The sequence below is a fragment of the Phascolarctos cinereus genome, unplaced genomic scaffold (assembly GCF_003287225.1).
Source record: "Phascolarctos cinereus isolate Bilbo 61053 unplaced genomic scaffold, phaCin_HiC Scaffold_7;HRSCAF=346, whole genome shotgun sequence".
Lineage (NCBI taxonomy): Eukaryota > Metazoa > Chordata > Mammalia > Diprotodontia > Phascolarctidae > Phascolarctos > Phascolarctos cinereus.
Window position 1 is genome coordinate 11,437,220 of NW_027556180.1, and position 23,846 is coordinate 11,461,065.

General features: G+C 46.9%; 1 protein-coding gene across 6 annotated transcripts in view; it reads left to right on the plus strand.

Annotated features, from left to right (window-relative positions):
* Positions 1-23,846, plus strand: part of PASK (PAS domain containing serine/threonine kinase) — a 65,284-nt gene that overhangs the window by 39,767 nt on the left and 1,671 nt on the right. For 5 of the 6 annotated variants that reach the window (XM_020988991.2, XM_020988993.2, XM_020988994.2 and 2 more), the window contains 9 exons: positions 1,032-1,185; positions 2,818-3,440; positions 16,538-16,713; positions 17,105-17,332; positions 18,645-18,770; positions 18,918-19,052; positions 20,227-20,426; positions 21,596-21,729; positions 23,162-23,311. In XM_020988991.2, the coding sequence (XP_020844650.1) occupies positions 1,032-1,185; positions 2,818-3,440; positions 16,538-16,713; positions 17,105-17,332; positions 18,645-18,770; positions 18,918-19,052; positions 20,227-20,426; positions 21,596-21,729; positions 23,162-23,311 (1,926 nt within the window). The remainder of the gene's footprint in view (positions 1-1,031; positions 1,186-2,817; positions 3,441-16,537; positions 16,714-17,104; positions 17,333-18,644; positions 18,771-18,917; positions 19,053-20,226; positions 20,427-21,595; positions 21,730-23,161; positions 23,312-23,846) is intronic. The other variant, XM_020988995.2, reaches the window with a different exon arrangement.

Sequence of the window (23,846 nt, forward strand, 5' to 3'; positions counted from 1 at the left end):
CATTTTACAGAGAGCCGAAGATATAGACTTATACTTTAGGAAGCAGAGTAGACGGAGGAAAGAAGGATGTTTGTATCAGGAATGACAGGAGACTAGCTGGTCCAATCTAAGGCTGCAGTTTATGTCTCAAGCTTGAGTTTTGCAAACTTCAGCAGTAAATTTGGCCTGCTTCTTTAAGCCAGCAGTGGCAGGAAGTTGGAATCTGAGCCAGAGTTTTTCTTAGCACAATGGTAGCAAGAAGCCTGAGCCAGAAATTGTTGAATCACCCACCCCACTTCCCATGACAGCCTCTCAGATACTTGGTGATAATGATTGTGTTTCTTCTAAGTCTTTTCTTCTTTAGAAAGTTCTTTTTCATGATGGTCAATAAACATTTATTAAATGTCTACTCACGTGCCAGGCACTATGCCGAGCCCTGACTGGTCCCTGCCCTCAAGGATCTTACAGTTTAGCGGGGGAAGACAACGTTAAAAAGGAAGCTGAAAAGGGGGGTGGGAGGGAAGGTACCTGGTATGGGTGGCCAAAGGTGTGTAGCTTGAGGGCAAATGAGATAGCTCTGCCTGGGGAGCCCACTGAAAGAATGGAGGCTTTGGGAGGTGTTCCTCGGTCTGTCCTCTAGCCCTCCAGTCAGAATGAGAGAAGGTATTGAGGGCACTCCCAAAGCTGATGTAGTCTGGCAGGATGGTGAGGCTCCTTGGGGCATGACGGTTGGGATCCAGTTCAAAGGAGTGAAATGATCTGTGGTTTTTTTTTTTTGGTTGTCTTCCTTTGGACACTATCTTGTCCCTGTCCCACCTAAAACGTGGGCATTTGAAATAGACTCTTTCCTCCCTTTTTCCAAGCCTCACCTGTAAGCACAGTTTATAGTGCATTTCTTTCAGTGGAGGCTGGTGTTCTTTTCCAGATAATTATTAATTCTCCTTATGTCTGTGACGAGAAGGGAGAATAAGACCCAGCTGGTTCCAATCAGGAAGCATTTGTTCAGTGCTGGGTTGCTGGGAAAAAAGAATATTTCTGTTTTTCCCTCCTAGGTGCCAATGTTAATATGTTGCATTCTGCAAATGAACTTCGCCAGATCCTGGAGGACCAGGAATCAGCAAGACCCTCAAGAGACCCCAGCAAGATGGTGACTCCAGTTGAAAATGATGGGAACAGTTCTGCACTTTCTTTTTCACCCACACCAGGGTAAGCTGCTTGAAAACTATAACCATGCTGTTGTGCCCAAGGGCAAAGGAATTCCCCTGTGGTATATTCACAGGAGAAGAATAGAATTTTAGACCTGAAGGAGAACTCAGAGATCATTTGGTCCAATGGTAACTCATCAACATGACGTGAATGGTCCAATGTCACCAAAACCAGGAGGAGCCCAGCCAGAACTAGCCCTTGGCCTGCCTACGTTGGAGCTCAGGGCTCTGTCTGTTACTTCAGGAAGGAGGTCTCTTATTAGCTTCTGCACCTGGGGGCTCCACTTTGGGGGGATGGATGGGGTTTTCAAGTTCTTGTTGGTTGGCTATATACCTGTATGCATTCATGTAGATGTATGTTTACCCGTGCAGGTCCATGTGTGTCGATGTACAAGTATGCGTACATACACACGCTCACACAGACATCTACTAACAGCAGGTTCAGGGCACTCAAAATTCTGAGCGAGTTGTTATTCTATAAAATTCTGTTAGAAAGAAAAGGTGATGGGAATTTTCAGGTAGATTGAATGACAGATTGAGGCACGGGCAGTGAAAGGACTTGCCCGATGCCTCCAAAAGCCAGTTCCCACAGGGACTTGAGAGCCGCGGCTCATGCTCTTTTGATTGCATTGGCCCTGTGCTTTAGACGTGAGCCCCAAGAAGGAGGCAGAGCTTTGGCACACCGTGACACTGAGCTCCACAAATATCCCAGTGGGCTGTATGGCTGTGTGATTGGAGCTGTGCATTCCCGAATGAGTTCAGTGACATTGAAGGCACAACCCCCATCTTCTCCTCCCCACGCGGGGTGAGAAGGGATGTGTCCATGGAACGGCTTGTTCTCGTATGAGCCGAATTACCGACCATCTCGGAGGGCCTTTTGCATCCAATGCTGGCAACTGGAGAGTGAAGCCATGCTGAGTGAGGCAGCTTAGACATAGCAGGCTTCTGGAGGGGTTGAGTGTAGAGAAGGCCAATGGCTAAAGGAGGCCATCAGATGGTAGGCAAATGGAATTTGTAGAAAAGATGTTACAATGCAGGTCCGTATTTCAAGGGGAGGGCTATTGAGGATGGCATCATTGCTCAGCGTGCTACATTCATAATTGGAGTAAGTGGTGCCTATTTTTAAACCTCTCTACCACTTCTCTCCTCCAAAGCCTTCTCCTGCTGTGGATGGAGGGGGACCCTGCACTTATGTAGGCTTTGCTGGACTGTTGCTAGCCCACACTGGAAAGGTTTACAGTGCAGAGTAGTTGATGGTCTGGCTCTACATTGCCTTAGTGCTGCCCACGCTAAGTTCCAGGAGCCTCTATTCAGTAGAATGGCCACTGGGAGAAGGGCTTTTTTGGAGATAGCAGCCCATAAAGCTGTGGGAGAGATATGGCCGACATCCATGAGGGAGCCGTCACGTGGGTGATATCATAGACAATATTCCTACTGGAATCTTTCAGATTTTGTGAACCATTTCTTCCTTTGCTAAAGCTCCCAGGGATAAAAGCCTGAGATTTTCAATAGAGAGGCAGTCAGCCTCTGTGTGTTGATTTCTAGCACAGTGGAGGTAGTAGATAGCATACTCTTTTATTTTTGCTTCTTGTTGGTTGTGATGGAACCATGTAAGCCATGTTACTATCCTCAGGATGGATAATGTCATTGCTGATGGTCCACCTGTGCAAGAGGAACAGCCCTCGTCTATGGGAGCGTCTGAGGAGGAACTTGCAGAGTTGGGGACGGTGCAAGGCCAAAAAAGCATAATTGGCATCTTGAAGAAGGACTCTGACATTCAATCTAAAAGAGACCCTAAAAACCACCCACAGAATTCAGTTGCTATATTGGGAGAATCCTCTTCTCAACCTAGGGTCTTGGAAAATGCCAGTGGAGAAAGTGACTTGTCAGGGGCCCCAGGTGTTAGTGAAGTCACAGATGGTGACATGAACTCCTCTGCTTCTGGGGGTAAGGATCACTCTCCTGAGACTTTAGGCTCCGAGGCGACTCCTCCACCCAGTGAGGATGGGCAGAAGCTGGACACCTCTGAGGACAGCCGAGGAGGATCAGCACCAGCTCTTTCAGCCCATGGCCCTCCAAAATATAATAACGTGGATCCCTCAAAAGGCCCACTGGAAAAGCAAGCACTGAATGCTCGAGCAACCTCCACCCCTGTGAAAATGGAGAGGACACAGACCCCGAGACCTGGCTTCGAACCGGAGATCCAGGAAGGCACTTACGCGGGGACCGGTTATCACCGCGATGGCACCGGGCTCAGTAAGTACATCAAAGGATTTGCGTTAATTCTTCACATAGAAATGTGGATGCCACCACACAATTTGGGGTTTTATTGTAATAACTTCTTTGTGAGTTTTTAAAATCTTCCTAGTATTTTTGGTGGAAAGGGTTCACTCGTGTATTTCTGATTTCTGTGTGCCTTTGTAAAATGGATGATTTTAAAGTCTGCATTAAGGATAAATCTTAAACCTGGTAGTTTGTTGTCTGGACCGTTCAGATCTCCCTGCCTAGGGAAGCTTTGATGCTCATAGAACTCGTCTTCTACTATTGCCCCTCAACTCACCCTTCTGTATTTCATTTTTATTAATCTTACCAATGGTTTTTCTTTTGATTTCCCAAACAAGTTTGTGTCTTAATCTTAAATTCATATCTCTATAGTGCTTTCCTCTTGTCATAATACTTTTGTACTCTGTTTTCTCTCAAGAAAATTTGAGGGTAGATCAAGGAAATTTTCTAAAGTGTTTCTCAATTTTAACAAAGCGTTTAACAATCTGATGATATTTTAGTGAATAAGATGGTTAAATGTAGGCTGAATTATAGCACATTTAGGTAGATTCATAGCCTATCAACTGATTGTATGTAAAGAATGTTGATTTAACAACATTTTGCTGACCTATTAAAGTTCCCTGGGCCTTTCTATTCACCCTGCTGCTGCATTCTTAGTACTTGCAAGCTTTTCCAGCCTCTGAATTCTTTTATGTGTTGTCTCCCTCAGAGTGCCAAAGGAGAGAAGGGGGCATATGAAAGAGAAGTTACGAAGGTAGAAATGATAGAACTTGACCACTGATCGGATGGGTGGGGGGATGAGAAAGAGTGAGGAGTCAAGGGTGATACCTAATTTGTGGGCTTGGGTACTGGGAAGATGGTGGCACCCTCAACAGTAAGTGGGAAATTAGGAAGAGGGAACGTTTTTTTGGGACAGATCATGAGTTCAGTTTTGGGCATGTTGCATTTAAGGTGTCTGTAGGACATCCAATGCAAGATGTCTAGTAGATATTTGGAGATGTGAGCCCGAAGAGGAGCAGGAAGGTTAGGGCATAGAGATGATAAGTGAGTCTGTAGGAGCTGATGGGATCACCATATAATCATCAAGGACTGGTTAGGGAGCCATTTGTCTTAAAGAGATCTGGGGTCTGGTGGATTACAAGTCAGAAGGATTATACAGCAGCAAAGAAAGCTGATAGAAACTTTGGGTACACTAACACATGCATGGCTTCCAAGAATAAGGGGGCCATAGTTACGGAATTATATAGGCTCATAGTTCTACCTCTGGCTTTCTTAGCCCTGAGGTTATCAAGCGGCAGCCGAGTCTTCCTGAAGACAAGAGGATGGAGGGAATGAGGCTGGGAATCTAGTCTGTTACCCACGGAGCAGGCATTTCAGAGGGCACTGTGGAAGACGTGTCAGCTTGAGAGCGAGAGGTTGGGGGTTGAGAGAACAGACCAGGATTTAGACAGTGCCTGGGAGGGGCACTGCGCTGGGGTGGGTATGACGTTCTTGAGGAAAGAGGCTTTCCCCCCCCACGTAATAATATTTTATTTCTTCCAATTATATGTCAAGATAGTTTTCAACATTCACTTTTGTAAGATTTTGAGTTCTGAAAATTTCCCCCTCCCTCCCCTCCCTTCTCCCCAAGACTGCATGCAATCTGATATAGGCTCTACATGTACAATCATATTAAGCATATTCCCACATTAGTCATGTTGTGAAAGAAGAATCAGAACAAAAGGGAAAAACCACAAGAAAGAAAAAACAATAATAAAAAAGTGAAAATGGTATGCTTCGATCTGGATTCAGGCTCTGTAGCGCTTTCTTGGAAGGTGGTCAGCATTTTTGATTGTTGTATTGCTGAGAAGAGCTAAGTTTATCAAAGCTGGTCATCGCGCAATGTTGTCGTTACTGTGTACAATGTTCTCCTGGTTCTGCTCACCTCACTTTGCATCAGTTTCAGTTTTTATGAAACCATCCTGCTCATCATTTCTTTTTTTAAGTTTTATTTATTTGTTTGGTTATAGTTTTCAACATTCACTTCTATGAGATTTTGAGTTCTAAATTTTCTTCCCCTCCCTCTGCTGCCTCTTCCCTGAGATGATGTGCAATCTGATATAGGCTATACATGTACAGTCATATTAAACATATTTCCACATTAGTCATGTTATAAAGAAGAATTAGAACCAAAGGGAAAAAACACAAGAAAGAAGAAACAAACCAAAAAAATAGCAAATAGTATGCTTCGATCTGCATTCAAACTCCATAGTTCTTTCTTTGGATGTGGATAGCATTTTCCGTCATGAGTCTTTTGGAAATGTCTTAGATCCTTGAGTTGTTGAGAAGAGCTAAGTCTATCAAAGTTAGTCCTCGCCCAATGTGGCTGTTACTGTGTAATGTTCTCCTGGTTCTGCTGTCTTCACTCAGCATCAGTCCATACGAGTCTTTCCAGGTTTTTCTGAAGTCCACCTGCTCATCATTTCTTATGGAACAATAGTATTCCATTACATTCATATACCACAACTTGTTCAGCCATTCCCCAACAGATGGGCATCCCCTCAATTTCCAATTCTTTGCCACCACAAAAAGAGCTGCTATAAATATTTTTGCACAGGTGGGTCCTTTTCCTTTTTTATGATCTCTTTGGGATATACACCTACTAGTGGAATTGCTGGATCAAAAGGTATGCACATTTTTATAGCCCTTTGGGCATAGTTCCAATTTGCTCTCCAGAATGGTTGGATCAGCTCACAACTCCACCAACAATGCATTAGTGTTCCAGTTTTCCTATATCTTCTCTAACATTTATCATTTTCCTTTTTTGCCATGTTAGTCAGTCCAATAGGTGTGAGGTGGTACTGCAGAGTTGTTTTAATTTGCATTTCTCTCATCAATAGTGATTTAGAACACTTTTTTCACATGACTATAGATGGCTTTAATTTCTTCCTGTGAAAACTGCCTGTTCATATCCTTTGACCATTTATCAATTGGGAAGTGACTTGTATTCTTATATGTTTGACTCAGTTCTCTACATATTTTAGAAGAGGAAAGAGTTCTGGTTGGTATCATTGTCTACAAGGGTTCTGCCTCCAGTGGAAGATGTTAGGCAGCTCTAAGTGGCTGGAAAGGTAGGCATGTTTTGTGGGGTGCCTGGGGCTGTACTGGAAGGGCACAGGGAAGGCAGTCCCTATGGAGCTGTCCAAATACAATAAGACATGAGCAGAGGTCATGCTTTCTGGACAGTGGTCTTTTTCATAAGCTATTTTGTAACAATTTTTCCAGTATTGGGGAGTTTCTACATTGGGCAATGACTGAGAAAATACAAAGGCCAATTAGGGTTACATTTCTTTTTTCTGATCTTTTCGTCCTCTATATAGCTAATTTAAGTATTGCTGATACTGAAACAAAAAAACCATGTAAAACATGCAGCTTATTTAGCGAACCTAACTCTTGTGGATCCAGCAGAGACTGCTGTACTTTGGCAAAAAGGAATCAGTAAAAAAGTGCCTACACATGTTTTCCTTTTCTCTTTCCCTCTTTCCTTCCCTCCCTTCTGTTCCCCAAGGGGAGCCATCTTAAAAATGTGTGTGTGTGCATATACAGCCACACACATATTATTCTGCACTTAGCCAACACCAAGTAAAATGAGCATTTCCGCATCCATTGTAGAGCAGAAAGGAGGCTGCTGTACATGAAACTATGAATCTCTATGAGGCAGAGCTTGCTGACGGGTTTGCTCATCTGCCCATCGTGGGAGACTCTTGTCAAATTCCTTGGACGCTTTTATACACTCCTAGTTTCCCACTCATTAGGCATGCCTTCTTCTTCCCCTCTCCCTTCTGCCCTTCCCTTTAATGCCTAATCTCTTGGCTTTGGTCCCGTTAATCTGTTATTCTCTTGTGCCTTCTTTGCCAGGGTAGCAGGAGGGTGTTTCTTCCCCAGGGCCCTGCTTCTTGCCCATGAGTTCTCCTCTCCTCTTGCCTTTCCTTATGGTTCAGGGACTGGTCTCTTGCTCAAACCAAAACATCAAGCTTCTCTGGCCCTGGTCACATAATGGCCTGGCTATTTGCCTCCTTGAAACTCTCCAGCTCTGAACTCCAGTTAGATTCTACCCATGCAGAACTGAATATACTCTGGAAAGCTTTTACAGACCTTCTAGAAGCTGATAAGTGCTTTTGGATCCAGGGGAAGTCTGCAGCAGAATGGCACCCCTGAATCTTTTACTGGGTGGCCACAGGACCTCTTAGGGTCTCTGGCCCAGTATAAAGTCTTCATGGAATGCCCACGTGGCCCAGGCCAAGGTTTTCATTGTCATCTCCTACCTGATGGAAGAAGCCCTCCACTAGGTGACGATTAGAACTGCCAGCTTCAGAGAGCTTCTCTTTCTGAAATTTTTCCCCACAGTGCACCAGTGTTGAGACCTATAAAGCCTAATGGTTTAGAAGTTCTCTTTCAAAGTCAGGGACAGAAAGGCCATGAAGTGGATTATAAGGATTGGTTGGCCTGTGAATGAATGGGGACAGGGTGCTGGGATGGCTTTTACCTAGAGCATGGTCTTTGACGAAACTTGCATCTGGATAGTGTTGAAGTCCCAGGGAGCAGACAAATCAGACTGGGTGTACCCCAAAGTACGCAGCCTTTTGCCTCTCCTGGAGGGAGTTCTTAGGAGGTGAGCCCAGAGAATTAGGGGTGTGAGTGGGAATCATCATCACATTTCCTCTTGCTGGTTATTCCATCTTTAGAAGGATTAAATTATCATAAATTTTTAAAAAAATTACTCTGTTGTTGTGACACAGTAGAAACTTCCCAAGAAAAAAAAACACCAGGAAATCCTGGCCACAAAGTTTATTCTCCCCAACATGGTTCACTTACGGATTTTCAAACTTGAGTGAGTGATGCTTAGCACACCTATGCTCCTCCAGCAGCATCAGAATGCTTTAGGCTCTGGATTGTTAGCAGAAAAGTTGGATCGTCTAGGCCTGACCCCGAGCCCTGCGTTTGGCCTCGTCAGAGGGGTGAGGTGCACAACTAGGTGTCACACACGGGCTGCCACAAGAACCAGATGGAAATGTCGTTGGGAAATAGTTAACAAGATATTTAAAAATGCAGTCAAACTGAGCTAATGTCAACCTGCGGTCTTCCAGTCAACCTGCAGGTGTGATCTGTTTCTGTTTGAAGTTTTCGCTGCTGCTGATTTATGCGGTTGCTCTCTCCACCCATATGTCTTGGAATGCTTTAGGTTTGTGATTCCTTACGGTGTAATAATGTTCTGTCAATTCATGTACCATGATTTGTTCAGCCTTTCCCCTGTTGTTGGGTATATCTCTTGTTATTTCAAATAATACTGCTTCGAACATGTTCAAACATACGATATTTTCTTGTCAACCACAACTTTCCTGGGATGTAATGCCAGTAGTGGAATCTCTAGGTCAGAGGCTTTACAAATTGAGTAACGTTTTCATTCCTACTCTCCCCAGGGGAGAGGGGGATACTGGATCTCCCTGTTTTGCCTAAGCTGGAAATACAGCCACCATCCCCGATCCTGAGACTAGTGCTGATTGGTATGGAGAGCTTTAACCTGTCTGTTTCCTGACTCCCTCTGCTCCCAGGGCCCACTTTAGAGCAAACATCCCAATGGCTCCATGAGCCACTGAGCCTCAGCTCCCCCCAGCTAGCACTGCCAGGGTCTGCTACACACTCGGCCCCTATGTTTTCCCACAACCGTTTTACCTGGTTAAAGCTCTACCGGCAACGAATTACTCTGCCTGTCTTCCCACAATGAGTTTTCTGATCTTGTCCTGTCTTTGCTAGCTTGATCACTGTGAAATGTCATCATTTGAAAGAGTTCCTGAAAAAAAAAGGAGGGTTAGTCTGACCCTTTATCTCTTCTGGCAGAACCTCAGTAACTGACATATCACTTTGTCAAGGTAAAAAATGGGACGTCACACCCCTGCCTGATTACTGTCACTGTGTAGGATGAGGGGACACCTCATAGACACCTAAGCTGATGGAGCCCTGGTTGCTGGTGAGGGTCACCACAGTGAACCTTCTCTGTGATGTACAATTTCATCTGAATATGAGAAAACTGATGAATGGAAGACAGTGTCCCCGTCTCACTGTGGCCCACACAGATCGTGGCTTGGACAGCGTGCACAACTTTTCAGAAGTTCATGAACTTGAGGTTTCAAGACTTGCTGGGTTAGCAGGGGGTGGTATCCTGTTTCCATGGTAGCCTCCTCTATTGCCAGGATTCTGCCCATTGGGCTCAGTGGGCCCAGGTCATCTTCGAGAGCTTTAGAGAGTACTGGTAAATGCCAGTTTGAGGAGAAGATGAAATCTTGGGGACACAATAATCAGTTACAGAGGGGTCCTTATATTTTTTTTTTTAGTTGAGACCTTACCACTGTAGGGGATCCCTGCATAAGCAGAAGACTCACAGGAATTCTTCTGTCTTTTGATTCATACACAAGTTTTCTGCTCTGACAGTACCCTTCCCTGATCTCTCAGTGACACTCCCAGAGTATAAAGTGGACACCAGATCCTGAAAGGCCTATCCATGATGTTAGGAATTTGTTTCCTTTGGCCTCCCTCCTGATCTTCCTAGAGAAGGTGGATTGAGGGTTGCTGTAGAGGCCACGCCTCCACAGACTTTCTTCCTTTGCTTCAAGCTGATTCCTGTAGAAAAGAGCTCCATAATACGAGAGGAAGTCCTACTCATATTAAAAGCTACACCCTTCAGGCATGAAGGGAGCACTAACTTAGGGGAGCATGGAATCCTGTCACCACTGACCATAAGCACCGGGACAGGCAATCATCACACTGCCTCACACGGCTCCTTAATTAATGTCAGATCTGTTGGGCATCTTTTTAAAATACTGAGCTCAGCTTTGCCATCCTCTGTTTCCACTGAGATGCAGTTTGGTGACGGGTAAAAAGCAACGGGTTTTAAGGATGAAGATCCCAGTTTAAATCCTGGCTGTGATGTCCTAGAGATGGGAGAACTTGGGTAAGTTTGAGAACTCTTCTGTGCTTCAGTATCTACATGTGTAAAACGTCTCCATTTTACACACGAAACATCACTTTACACCTTGTACATTCTCCACATTTCAGACACTGTCATCTGTAGACTGATGGGCTGTCTTAAAAACCAGAATGTGGACTGCTGGTGAATCAGCCATCTGACAGAACCACAAATTTTGTGGCCACTCCCCTTCAGCTGGTTTTTTTGGTAAATCTGATCTACGAACATAACATAGGTCAATACCAAGGGCAGAACGTCCCAGCTCCAAGAAACAGCTTTTTATGGGTTCTCCTACATCTAGTCACCTCTGTTTGTTTTCCTCAATAGAGCTGAATGGGCAGTACTCTGCCCAGTTTGCCCAAGGACAGCATGGATGGGTTTAAAGCCCTATACCTATTAGCCTGTAAATGTTGGTGGTTCCAAATGAGACCCAGTGTCTTCCAGGATGTCCAGTCCTGTGAGGTATGTTCTTGGGCTCGTTTTCACACTCGGGCACTTCTCTTTAATCTCTGGGTGATGGTCATGCTGGCTGGGCTCTGTCACGAGCCTGCCTCGATTTCTTGGTGGCACGTGAGCTCCACGAGAGGAAGGACCATTTCGTCATTTGGGTTTGTACGCTTGGGTGTGTAGCACAGCGCCAGTGAAAGAGCAGGTGCGTAATAAACGCTTGCTGACTGTTTGGTTGTCTCCAATTTCAGCTCCCTATTAGCCACGTATTTCCTGTCTATTCCAGTTCAAATATTATTCTCTTTGGAAGAGAAAGGGGATGAAATAAAAGTCGAGCATTTTGGCCTTCTTTTCGACATTGATTATCCTCACAAGTCACAGAATCTCTGTTTGCTTTCGTTTTCTCGGCTGTAAAGTGAGGATGTTGACAGCGCCTTTCTCACAGGGTTATTGTGAGGAGCCAGTGAGATCACATTTGTTTGTACAGTGCTTGGTGCATAGGAGGTGCTAGGTAAATGTTTGTTCCCTTCCCCTTCCGTTTTCCCCTCCACAGAGGTCTTGTCTTTTATTTGAGCCTCTTTCCCCACCCGTTATAAGCTTTAAACCCTCAATTTATTATGCCTCTGACAGGCAGTTTGGCATAGTAGCTGCGTCTCTGCACTTTGAACACTTGACTTGGAATTCCATCTCAGCTGGTCAGTGTCTGGAATTCACTTCCTTTTCATTCCAGTCTCTCAGAATCCTGACTGGGATAAAAAAGGTGGGCAGCAAAAATATCTACATCCAGTGCTAAGGCCTTTATCAGGTCTTAGCTTCCAGGAGAGAAGCCTTTCCCACTTCCCTGCGTTCTCAGGGCTTTTTCCCTGCTAAAGCGATTCCTGTACATGTTGTCCTTCATCACTAAGGACTAGAAGCTCCTTGAGGCTTCAGAGAATAGTTTGCATTCTTGTCTTTGTAGCTGCAAAGCCTAGAACAGTGCCCGGCACTTACATACTAGGTAAATGTTTAATTCAATTGAAAGTGGGATAAGCAGTGAATTCCACTAAAGCGAAAGCTTCAGTTAGAAGGGAGGATGTGGCCGGAGCAGTGAATTGGGGGTTGGGAAGAGGGAAAAGACAATGAGCTTTGTTTTGGTTGTGCTGAATTTGAGATGCCGATGGGACAGCTCGGTGGAGACATTTAAAGGATATTTGGACTTCGGTTAATGGTTAGTGGCTTAGTTGAGGATTGATAGGGACTTGTGGGGGACAGAAGAGATTCTATGATTCTCTGGTCCGCTTTCTTTACCATTTAACAGCACATGCTTCCTAAATGAATCCTTTTGTGGTAAGCCAGTAGCTTTCTTAGAGAAATGAAAGACACAAGGCGTATATAGGAAGTAAAAATTTTTCAAGAATATTTGGAGTCACAAATGACAAGGCTAACACTTACCCTTTCTTTGTTGAGGATCGTTGAGGCTGAGACCATGACTTGGATTGTAGGTGGTACCACGGACAGTGCACTGGTCCTGGAGCCAGGAAGAGGAGTTCAAAGGCAGCTTCAGACACTTCCCAGCTAGCTGTGTGTCCTGGGCAAATGACAACTCCTCCCCCTGCCTCAGCTGTAAAATGGGGACAGTACCAGCACCTCTCAGGGCTGTTGTAGGATCAAATAAGAACATTGATAAAGAGATGCCGATTCCCTTCCCCCTTCTCCTTTTCTGGCCTTTGGGGTTCCAAAGTCTTCTGTCAGCTGGTGACTCAGACCTTGAGAAGCACACAAGGCGGACCCAGACTGACAGACAGAAAGACAGCGGCAGACTAGGTTCCCAGCCTTTCCCTTATATATAGGCATCCTTCAGATCCTTCAGGTACAGTACACTGGGGCTGTCTGGAAAATGAAGGGGCTAGTTTGCTTAGAGGAAAGGGGGCATTCCAGGGGGTCATGTGTTGAATGACTTCTAGTTTAGGGAATGTAAATGGAACGTCAGGAAGCCACGATTCCTCAGGAAGCATGAATTTACCGACTAATGTTATATTAGCAGTCAGTCAGCAAGCACCTATAAAGTCCCCATGCCAGCTACTTGGCTAAGTGCTAGTAGTACAAGAAGGGCAAGAATGTATCCCTTGCCTTCAAGAAGCTCCTGTTTAAATGAGGTAGACGATGTACAGATGTTTGTATGCATGTTTGACGTATACAACAGTAAGGTGGCCATGCACTGGACCAAACTTAAAACGACCCAGGGAAATCTGTCACAAATCATGGATGTCAAGGGCAGTCATGGAGACTCCACACTGAGGAGTGAATGTATGTGCTGGAGCATTGGTGTCTAGGGGCAGGCAGCCTGTGTCAGGGCTGTTGGGCTATCAGGCTTTGCACGCTAACCACAGGGGGCTGTTATTCAGGGACAGGCCTCCATCCTTGGGAGGATTACTGAGGAACTGCTGTAGGAGGCAGGGTCCCCGAACTGGGACTTAGGCAAGGGAGATAAGATAGGTCCTGACTTGTCGGGGCCTGGACACAAGGTAGGGGGCTTGGCCATTTACCTATAACTGGAGAGAGAGAGTCAAAGAAGATTTAGCAGCAGTTTAATTCTGCAAGAATTTATTGCCATCCAAATGCCCAGTTCTTGTACTAGGTCCTGGTGATACAGAGAGAGAGAGAGTGTAGCTCCCTCTTGGGCAGCCAAGATGGAGAGACGTAAGTTTTAATTCTTTATCTTGTTCTAGCTGGTTCCTGAGGCTGGAACAGAGCTGTGTCACCAAGTGGGAGAGAACAATGAAGAGGACAGAGCTAAGCTTGTAATTCGGCCTGAAAGGAGGCAGGTCATGTTTAAGTTCAGAGCCTTGTGGTGCATGACTTCTAGCAGATTGCTTACTTTGGGAGGATCCAATCACTACAATTCAGGAAAATTCATAGAGCTCTTTTGGGATGGGTGCAGCATACATTTTAGGCATCAATCCACCCCCATCTTCTTTTCCAGTTATACTCAGCAGAGTATGAGGCCATGCTCTTCTAAGTCTAGAGGGAGGAAGTTGTTTCTTTTTGGAGGGGAGGTAATTATCCACAAAGGCTTTGGGGGCTGGAGGCCAAAGAACTCCAAGTCCCTTTGCAGGAGTCTTAATGACATTCTCCTAGTCTTTGTCTTCACAAATGTATCTTCCAGGGTCTTCCTGGGGACATCTATTTTGAGCCCTTAGAGATCAGACCTACTCCTTTTATAAGAAGTTAAATGACTTGTCCAAGCTGTCACAGGCCATCAGATTCTAGATTGGGAGCTGAGACTTGCACCCAGGTCCACTGTACCAGTATTGTCTTCTATGTCTTCTTTTTACAAATGAGAAACCTGAGGGCCCAAGAGAAATGGCCTTGCTTTGGGTTGTAGTGAGTCAGGAGCAGAGATGGAACTAAATTTCAGGTCGTGGGTGGTGGGGGTCTAACTCAGCTGCCATCTCGCTTAGAAAGAAAGAAAGAAAGAAAGAAGGAAAGAAAAAGAAAGAAAGAAAGGGGTTCTCAGGATGTTCCTTGGCTGGCCCATTTCTGAGCTTTGGCGTAATAGAGGCATTCATAGTTTTGTTTGACCTTCCCTATTCCAAGAGCCCTTGGAGGGTAGACATTCTGTGCTCTACTGTCCCTTCTGGTGGCAGTATCCTGTGTCTCATGTTCTAGTATCCTTTCAGTTCTGACTTTCTCTGTATTATGTGCTAAGGTCCCTTCCTTCACTGACATTCTATGATCCGTGTTTAAGGGCCTTTCAGCTTGAACATTCTGTGCTCTAAGATCCCTTTTAGCACTGACATTCTGTGTTGTAAGGTTCCTTCCAGCTCTGACAATTTGGTAATGTCCTAAGGTCTTGAAAAAAGTTACTTTTCTTCTGTTCTCTGCTTTCCCTCCCGTCATCCTTATCTCTGAAAAGTTGGAAGTTTTTTGTTGCTTAGAAAAGTCTTTTTGAACATTTTTCATTATACTTTTATTTGCATTGACTTGATTTATTCCTTCTCTATTTTCCTTCCCATCAATTATTACCTCTTCTCTACTCTTTCTTCTCTCAGAGTGGTTTGACTTAGTTCATTCTCATCCTCTGAAAAGAGAAAGTTCTTGGGGTATTTACTCTCCTCTCCCTCCAGAAGCCCCCACACTTCAGATGTTCTGCTGTTTGCCAGATGGCGCCTTGGTGACTGACTTGCCGAAAGCACGGATGAAAATGCTTGTGAAGCAGTGCTGAGCCCGCATTCATCGTCCCCTTTCTTTCATAGGGGAAAAGGAGCAGTGTTATTGCCTTCTCCTTGTAGACAGGGAGAGGGGGCATGGTTGGGGAAAGCTTCCCCAAGTGCTGGGCTTCTTGCCTTCTGTGAGCCCCAGGAAACCTTGCTGGAAATGGATAATTGTGAGGGGAGAAGATCCTCTTTACCCCTTGCCTCCTGCCAACTGTAGGTGTCCCACAGGGCTCTGCCCTGACCTTCTTCTCTTCTCTCTCTGTACTGTTTCACCTGGGGATCTCATCTACTCTCATGGATTCAGATGTCATCTCTATGTCGATGATCCTCAGATCTGCTTATGTGTCCGTAACCTCTCTGCTTGTGTCCAGTCTTACATCTCCCCCTGCCTCTCGGATATCCCAAATTGGATGTCTCTTAGACATCTTAAACTCAGTATATCCAGAATTGAACTCATCATGTTGCCCCCCCAAAACCCTCCCATCTTCCTCTCTCCCCTGTTAGTGTTGAAGGCTCTGCCATCCTCCCGTCCCTCAGGCTCCCAACCAAGGAGTTGTCCTGGACGCCTCCCTCTCTTGTATCCCTCCCAGATCCAAGCTGTTGCCCTGGCTTGTTGATTTTCCTTTGTAACATCTCTCACACATTCCCCCTTTTCTCCTCCAACAGTGCCACCTTGGTGGACTCTCCCACTGGCCTTGCTGGTGGGTCTACCTGCCTTAATGTGGGTCTGACTGGGTCGCCCCTTTCTCCTCCTGTCTCTCAGTAAAACTAGGGGCTCCCTATTAGCTCCAGGGTCAGATATTAAGTCCTGTGTTGGGTGTCCAGGGCCTTTCCTAACCCACCCCGACCCCCACCTTTCCAGTCTTCTTTCTCCCTTTTACAATCCAGTGACCCTGGCCTACCTCCCCTTCCCTGACTTCGAGGTTTTTCACCGGCTGTCCATCCCTCAGGCCCGGGATGTTTCTCCTTCTCATCTCTGCCTCCTGGCTTCCTCCGCCTTCACCAGAAGCCTTTCCCAATCCGCGTTCGTGTGCGTGACTTCTAATTTACCCTGTCTGTGTCTTCTGTGTACCCCATAGTTTGCCCGTTGTCTCCTCCATCAGACGGGGAGTTCTTTAAGAGCGGGGACGGTCTTTTGCCCTTCTTTGTGCCCCCAGTGTGTAGCACAGTGTTCGGCACGTAGTAGGAGCTTAATCAATGCTTATTGACTGACTGGCCGACCTCCCCTCCCTCTCTTCAGTCCTGGTCGCCAGGCCACAAGCAGCCTGGCGTCTGTGCCGTGGGTGTCCGAGGCTGATGTTGTCACGTCGCCCTGTGATGGGGGTCTGCTTCCTGGCCTCCTGAAGCCCAGCCCTGTTTGTGCCCTTCCACATACACTGTGTCTGATGCCTCCCCATTCTCCTGTTTTTTTCCCTCTCCTTTAGGTATACAGTTTGAAATAAAGCATGTGGAGTTAAAGGGACCTGCAGATTTGTTTTGCTGTTGGGTGGTGAAGGACTTCTTCCAAAACCATCGCCCTATGGGAAGGGCCCAGTACCTGTTTTCCAGCTTCTGCTCCTCATCTCAGTCCTTACTGGAAGAGTCTAGGATCAGCACAGAAGTAGGTATCTGAGGTCCTCTTGGGCCAGTCATTGACCTCCCAGAGCCTGGGCCAAGTGACCTGCTTAGGGCCTCTCCTACAGACGTCTCACTCAGTGCTCGCCTTCTCTTGGCCTGCCACCTTGAGGACATTTTGGCTGGAGAATGTTCCTTTTCTTTCCTGTTTTGAATGAGAGGAGGCAAGAGAGAGTTTTTGTTGATTTTTAAGTATGTCTGCTTTGGTGCTGAAAGACTTGGTCCTTCTCTCTGTGGTCTGGCAAGCCCGATGGCTGCAGATGCTGCCAGGAAGGGATCATTCAGCGCCCCTTCTGTGGCCTGGGCCGGGCCAGGCCAGGCCACTGCTTGTCACTTCACCATCTGGCCCCTGAGGCCTCTGTTTTGTTCTTTTCCAGATGAGAAGGCCAAAAGATTATTTTGATGAATACTCCCGGAGTCGAGATGTAGAAGGACTGAGGGCTTATAATGGAGAATATTCTAAGCATTATATCACCCTGAGGCCCATTGGCAGTGGGGCCTTCGGCTTTGTTTGGATCGCTAAGAGTAAGGAAGAAGACGAGGAGGTAAAGACCCTCTCGGCAGGCGTGGAGCTGGCAGAGGCTTCTCTCCTGGTGTCTCTTGTGGTAACGCTTACTGCCTGCAACATTGCTCTTTTATGTCCCTTGATGGTGGTCGGCCAGCATGGGACGGGCAGAGGGGAGCTTTGGGAGGTTTTAATATCAGTTATTTGTGTGCGCGAAGGTACACCTGGGACTTCCTGTCTGTCTTGTAGTAGGCCTGAGGAGTTCCTAGCAGGAGATGCTTGGGAAGTAGCAAGTGGCATAAGACCGAAAAGATGGTTCTGAGCACCAAGTCAGTAATGAGATGTGGGTCCCACAGTGCTTCTGTGGGTGTGACAGAATCTGTTTGCGAGTCCCTCGAGGCACTATCTTCTGAGCACCTCCTGAAATGGGAAAATACACCTCTTGCCTGGGAGGGAGCGGGCAGAGGCCTGTCACTGTCTGCTCAGTAACAGCTGACGTTGAACGGAATACCTCCCCCGGGAAGCTTTCTGTGTCCTCTTTGGGTCACATTTGACCAAGTCAGGCAGGGTTAGCACCAGATGACTGGCTTACTTGTGAGGAGTGGCAAGTGGTTTAGGATTTAACAACTTGAAAGACTGAACTGGGGCTGCTAGGTGGCGCAGCGGATAGAGCACCAGCTCTGGAGTCAGGAGGACCTGAGTTCAAATATGGCCTCGGGCACTTGATACATACTAGCTGTGTGACCCTGGGCAAGTCACTTAACCCCAGTTGCCTGACCAGAAAAAAAAAGAGAAAAAAAAACTGAACTGAGAAAGCTTTCTGAGTAACTTGCAAACGTAATAGGGTCAATATGTTTTAAACGGGGATGAAGTATTTTATGTGCAATGTGTACGTTGTATACAGAGATACATATACGCAGCTGCCTAGACCTATACACACACACACAGTCAGCGAGGTGGTGCAGTGGAAAGAGTGCCGGGCCTGGAGTCAGGAAGACCCGAGTTCAAATCCGGCGTCACATGATTGCTAGCCATGTGACCCTGGGCAAGTCACTTCACCCTATGTGCCTGAGTTTCCTCCTGGGTAAAATGAGCTGGAGAAGGAGATGGCAACCCCCCAGTACCTTTGCCAAGAAAACCCCCAGTGGGGTCAGGAAGGGTTGGGCGTGGCTGAACATGACTGAACAACATGCATTCATTCGTGTGTACATGCGCGCAATGTTATCGTTTGCGTGGCTACTTTAAATGTCTTTTTGAAGGATTTAGGAAATAAATCCAAGGTTCCAAGCCCACTGTTTGTGCACAGTGCAGCTTGGCTGCATCCTCGTGCTGTGGGTTTACAGGGTTGGAAGCAGACTTTGGATCAGCGGGTTAAAGGTCGAGGGAAGTACTTGACGTTCTTTTCACCCTAGGTGGTGGTGAAGTTTATTAAGAAGGAGAAGGTGTTGGAGGATTGTTGGGTGACAGATCCCCAGCTGGGAAAAGTGACTCAAGAGATTGCCATTCTCTCGAGGATGCAGCATCCCAACATCATTAAGGTGCGTGGCTGTTCCCTCTGCTTCGATGCCCTTCTCTCAGCTGTTGGAAAGGGAAGAGGGACACAAACCCTTAGTCACAACAAGGGGAGCAAGAGTTAGGAAGAGTGATCTTAGCGTGGCGACGGGATGCTCTCCTCCTCCTTCCAGGTGCTAGATGTGTTTGAGAATGAAGGGTTTTTCCAGCTCGTGATGGAGAAACATGGCTCTGGCATGGATCTCTTCACATTCATCGACAGCCACCCCGCTCTGGATGAGCCCCTGGCCAGCTATATCTTCAGACAGGTGAGCGCCGGACTGCGTGAGGTCGGAGCAGGCTCATGTTTTCCGTGGGTGGGTCTGTGCACTGCCCAGAAAGCACGGGCCTCCTGAGGGTTGTGTGTGCTAGAAGGGAGAGAGACTTTGCAGTGGTGCCTGCTTGCTAGGAGGCTGGGCAGCTTGGAGGGGATTCTTGTTTGGCTCGGGTGCTTCTGAGGATTGTGGCAGCATGGATAGTAGATTGTCTTCAGTTTGTCATGATCAGTAATGTTTATTGAGCCCTTCCAGCATCCAGAAGACATGAAAGAAAAAGTTCTTGCATCTTGTGGCTTACCCTTTCTTAACAGGTAGTGTTAAGAAAGTGAGGGGGCCTTGATCCTCTCAGTGAAGGTTTGGGGGCTTCAGGAGAAGGGGGAAAATTATAAAGAACATTTGTGTTCTAAAATCCTCCTTCCTCTCAATGCAAGACAGATATCCCCACATGTTCCATATAACAAAAGGGTATGAAGTAGCCACATTATTACTAAAAGATACTATCTAGACACATACACACACACACACACCCCTACACACCTGATATATATGTATATGTGTGTGTGTCTGTGTATGTGTGTATATATATGTGGTGTTCATTGCTTCCTCAAAGTAAGAGCTACCATACTGTACCATATGTCTAAAATGAGCCTGCATTTTGAGGGAATTCTTAGAATCTTTATTATTTAGAACTTTGAAAATGGTATGGACAGTGTGACACTGACGAAAACTGAACATCTGGGATTCTCTTAGGTGTCCATACATCTCAACTTTTGATTTTCCAGTCTTCTAATTCAAACCTGACTTCATTTAAAACACCGCCTGCCCCCCCCCCCCGCACACACACTTCCCTGATTTTCTTCCCATTTCATTGCAAGTTCAAGTTCAGGAAGCGACATGATGTCCCCTCCCCCTGCCCCCTCCACAAGCCCAGGCTGGAGAGTGTTGCCGCTGCAGAGCAGGGAAGGGGACCGGCCCCTCTGTCCCCACCAGCACCAGCGTGCTTATGTGAGCACGAACGGTCGACATTCTTGGCTTTCACGTGGCATGGGTCTCAACAGGCTCCAAGCCTGGGGGGGTGACCACTCCTCTTTCTGTGGCCCCGCTGGCTGGACAGGAGAGCAGATTTGCTTTGCTTGACGATGACGCATCTCCACCTGTGTTTTAGGTAGTGTCAGCCATAGTGTATCTCCGATCCCAAAACATCATCCACAGAGACATTAAAGATGAAAACATCATCATCGCAGAGGACTTCACAATTAAGCTGGTGGATTTTGGCTCAGCTGCTCATATGGAACCTGGCAAATGCTTCTACACCTTTTGTGGCACCATCGAGTACTGCTCCCCAGAAGTCCTCATGGGACATGCGTATGTACCCCAGCACAGCCAGGTTCCCTCTTGTCTCAATCCCCATGCTATTGGCTGGCTATGGAAAGGGCTCTGAAGTGGGCCTCTGTTAGGATAAGGAGAGGGATCAGAGACTGAGGGCACCCAGCCCAGCCCCTTGGATCCAGGGTGCCCTTCGCCAGGAGGCCCTGAAGTGGCTGGATGTTGGCTGTCTTGTTCTGCAGAGAAGTGGATCGAATGCTAGATTTACGAAGGAGTAATTATGTGGGCACCTAGAATGATGTCAGGTTATTCATTCAAAGATAAAGTGGTAATGATCTGGCCAGCCAATTAGGTTAATATAGGGGATTCACATTTAAGACTGCTGCTGTTTCCCAAACTGAGGACCTTCTGTTCATGGTGCAGCTCACCAGGCAAGGGGCTGAGAGTTGTGGGTGCTGGTCCCAGCCTGGAGCCTCCAGTGCTCTGGGGATGCTGTGAGCCCACAGGGCACACATGAATCTTCCCAGGCTCATCTTCTCTGAGGTCCTGAGGGCGCGTCACTATTGTCTCTGAATTTGGTCTGCTACGTGAACAAGGCGTTAGACCAACCTGACCGTGATGTCATAGACTTATCTCAATAGAGCTGTGTCTAGGAGCTCGATCCAAAAACTCTGACTCACTCGAGTCAGCCCGCTTCATCTTTGGAAGTCCTAATGCTGCTCGAGGCACCAGATGGCCTGGGTTCATCAGCTGACAATCCAGGCTCGTTTGTCAGGGCCAGGAATCCATGAGGCATTGAGAGGCTGCTGTTGGCTTTGGAGTGTGCTCTTGGGTTAGGCATCTCTTGGGTTAGGTTCCCTCTGAATGGTAAAATGTCGTTACTTTATCTCAACAAGAGACACGATTCCTCCTAGTATAGAAGCATTCATACCCACAAAGGGTATGAATGAACACCGTGGGAGGTAAGACCCATGCTCCCAGGGCCTGCTTCATTCCTCATAAGGTGTAGTCTTGAGGGTGCCTTCTCCTGTTGTCAAGGAATGAGCGAGTGGTAGCAGTGTCTGGCAGGTAGCTTCCTCGTGCCAGCTTCACTCAGGGGTGCCTGCCAGGGGAGGGACTGCATGCCCGGGGCCAGCTCTCGGGAGTGTAGTCAGATGGCTGGGATGTGCCTGTGAGTGTGTGACTGACTGCTGCTTATCTCTGAACAGCTACCAAGGACCAGAAATGGAGATGTGGGCCCTCGGGGTGACCCTCTATACTTTAATGTTTGAAGAGAATCCTTTTAATGAGTTAGATGAGGCCCTGGAGGCTGTAATAAAGCCTCCTTTTCCAGTCTCACCTGGTAAGTGCATTTCATTTCATCATGAATCCCCCCTTAAGAGCTTCCATGTTTCCATTTTCTTTCTTCTTCCATAGTGGTTGCTCACTTTATCTCCTTCTTGGGAGGTCCATTTACTTCCTCTTTTCCCGATCCTCTAATTCTCTGACCCCAAAATTGTGGTCCTCAAAAAGCAATGAGCCAGGATACACTTAGAGGCCAGCACCACAGTTCTTTGCTTTTTGATGCTGGAGGCAGAATGGCAGCTTTTGTACACACTGGGCTGAGAGCTTGGTCACTGGCCTCTTGTGGGAATGTCCTTTCTTAAGATGTCCCATGCTGTTCACTTCAGATGACTCTCTAGAAGTGAGCTCTTCACACTTTCTGTGCGCATGAGAAATCTGAGAACAGGACCTCCTTGAGAAGGGTAGGAATGAGAGCAAGGAGTCTGGGGGATGTCTTTTCCTCTGTGAAAAACCTCCTTTGGGATGGAGAGACGCTCTGGAAAATCCTGGGCGTGTGGGCACGCTTGGAAGGCCACATGCCGTGGCCATATCTCTGGAGTGGCCGCCAGCCACAGAAGTATCCTCCTAATCCAGGTGATGAAGTGCCTTCCACATGAGGACAGGTCACCAAGATTAGTGTTGTTCAGCTCAGAAATATGCAGGCCATGAGAGGATAACATGGAAGTGGGTCACAGTGGGGAGGGGAAGGAAGGGGAGATGGACACACACTTGTTCACCAAGTGCTAGAAAGGCTGAACTATGAAGTATGCCTTGAGGCATCAGCAAGTCGTTTTGTGGCATGTAAAAGAAATTCCATCAGAACATGATCTGGTGTGACATTGATACTGAATATACTGTGGGCCAGTCAGTCATGTCCTTTCAGAAATAGTTACCGCACACAAGTAACAAGCTAGGCTGTAACATGGTTGTTGGCATTACCTCCAGGCAAGAGCTCTGAAGAAATCTCACTGTTGTGCTTTATGAAGAAGGTAATAAATACATGGGACTCCTTTTCCTCTGAGCTTATGCAGACCGAAAAGATGCCTGGGGTTAAGAGAAGGGCCGGCGAGTAAAAGGGAACAGGGCTGTTAACAGTTTCTCTCTAGTCTTCTGAAGTCCCAACACATCCCTTACTGCATTGCCTGAAGCAGAAGGGTGGGCTGGGCGGCCCAACTTTCTGGTCTACCCAGTCTTCCTGCCTTGTGGCCCCTGCTTATTAATGTGGCTCATTGCCCTGATGTCCTCAGTTCAGCTGACTCTTCTGCATATCCACCCCCTCTCCTCCATCACTGGTGACATTCTAAGGCATAGAAAGGGGCTTAGAGGTCTCCAGAGAGTCTCTGGCTTAAGGGCTGGGTGACCTGAAGAGGGATTTGGAGTAGCAGGCATAAGAGCCTGTTTGCTGTGGGTAGAACCTTGCTCCATGTGTGATCCTATTCTGTTCTCCCTAGACCTTTTGAACCTTCTCTGTGGCCTCCTGGAGCCCAACCCAGAAGAGCGCATGACCTTGGACGTGCTGATACACCATTCTTGGGTGATCCAGCCCGTGAACTTAGCTAACTATTCCTGGGAGGAGGTGTTTCACTCAGCTGCCATACCAGGTAAGAGGCAGGGTAGGCAGAGGGGTCATCGATTGCTGCTCCACACAAAGTCCCAGACATAGCTGGCATTGATTCACCTTAGGATGAGGTGCTCCACAAACTTTAGCTGGCTCTGCAATTACTGTGGTAATTCCAGGTAAGTTTTAAAGAATGTCCACAGAAGGTTCTCTAGAATTCTTACTGGAAGCAGCAAAACACTTATATTTAGCACCTGATGTCAATGGGAGCAGGTAATGTGGAATTGTAACTTAGTTTTTAAAAAATATCTTTTATTGACGTCTTTTGTCTTTACCTCATTGCCATTCCTGGGGGGAAAAAGTCCCTGTCTTCCCTACATTGAACCGCCCTTTGTAAGCAAGAAAAATGAGTAAGCAGAAGTTCCGAACGTTGTGGTTGCATCTGGTGTTGTGTACAGCATTCTTAGTGCCCTTTGCCCTCTTCAGGGAGAAGTGAGGTGGGGGCTTATGAGAGCGCTTCTTCAGTGACCCATCCACGTCAGCTTCATTTACGTGGTTCAGGGTTGGGGAGCAGTGTC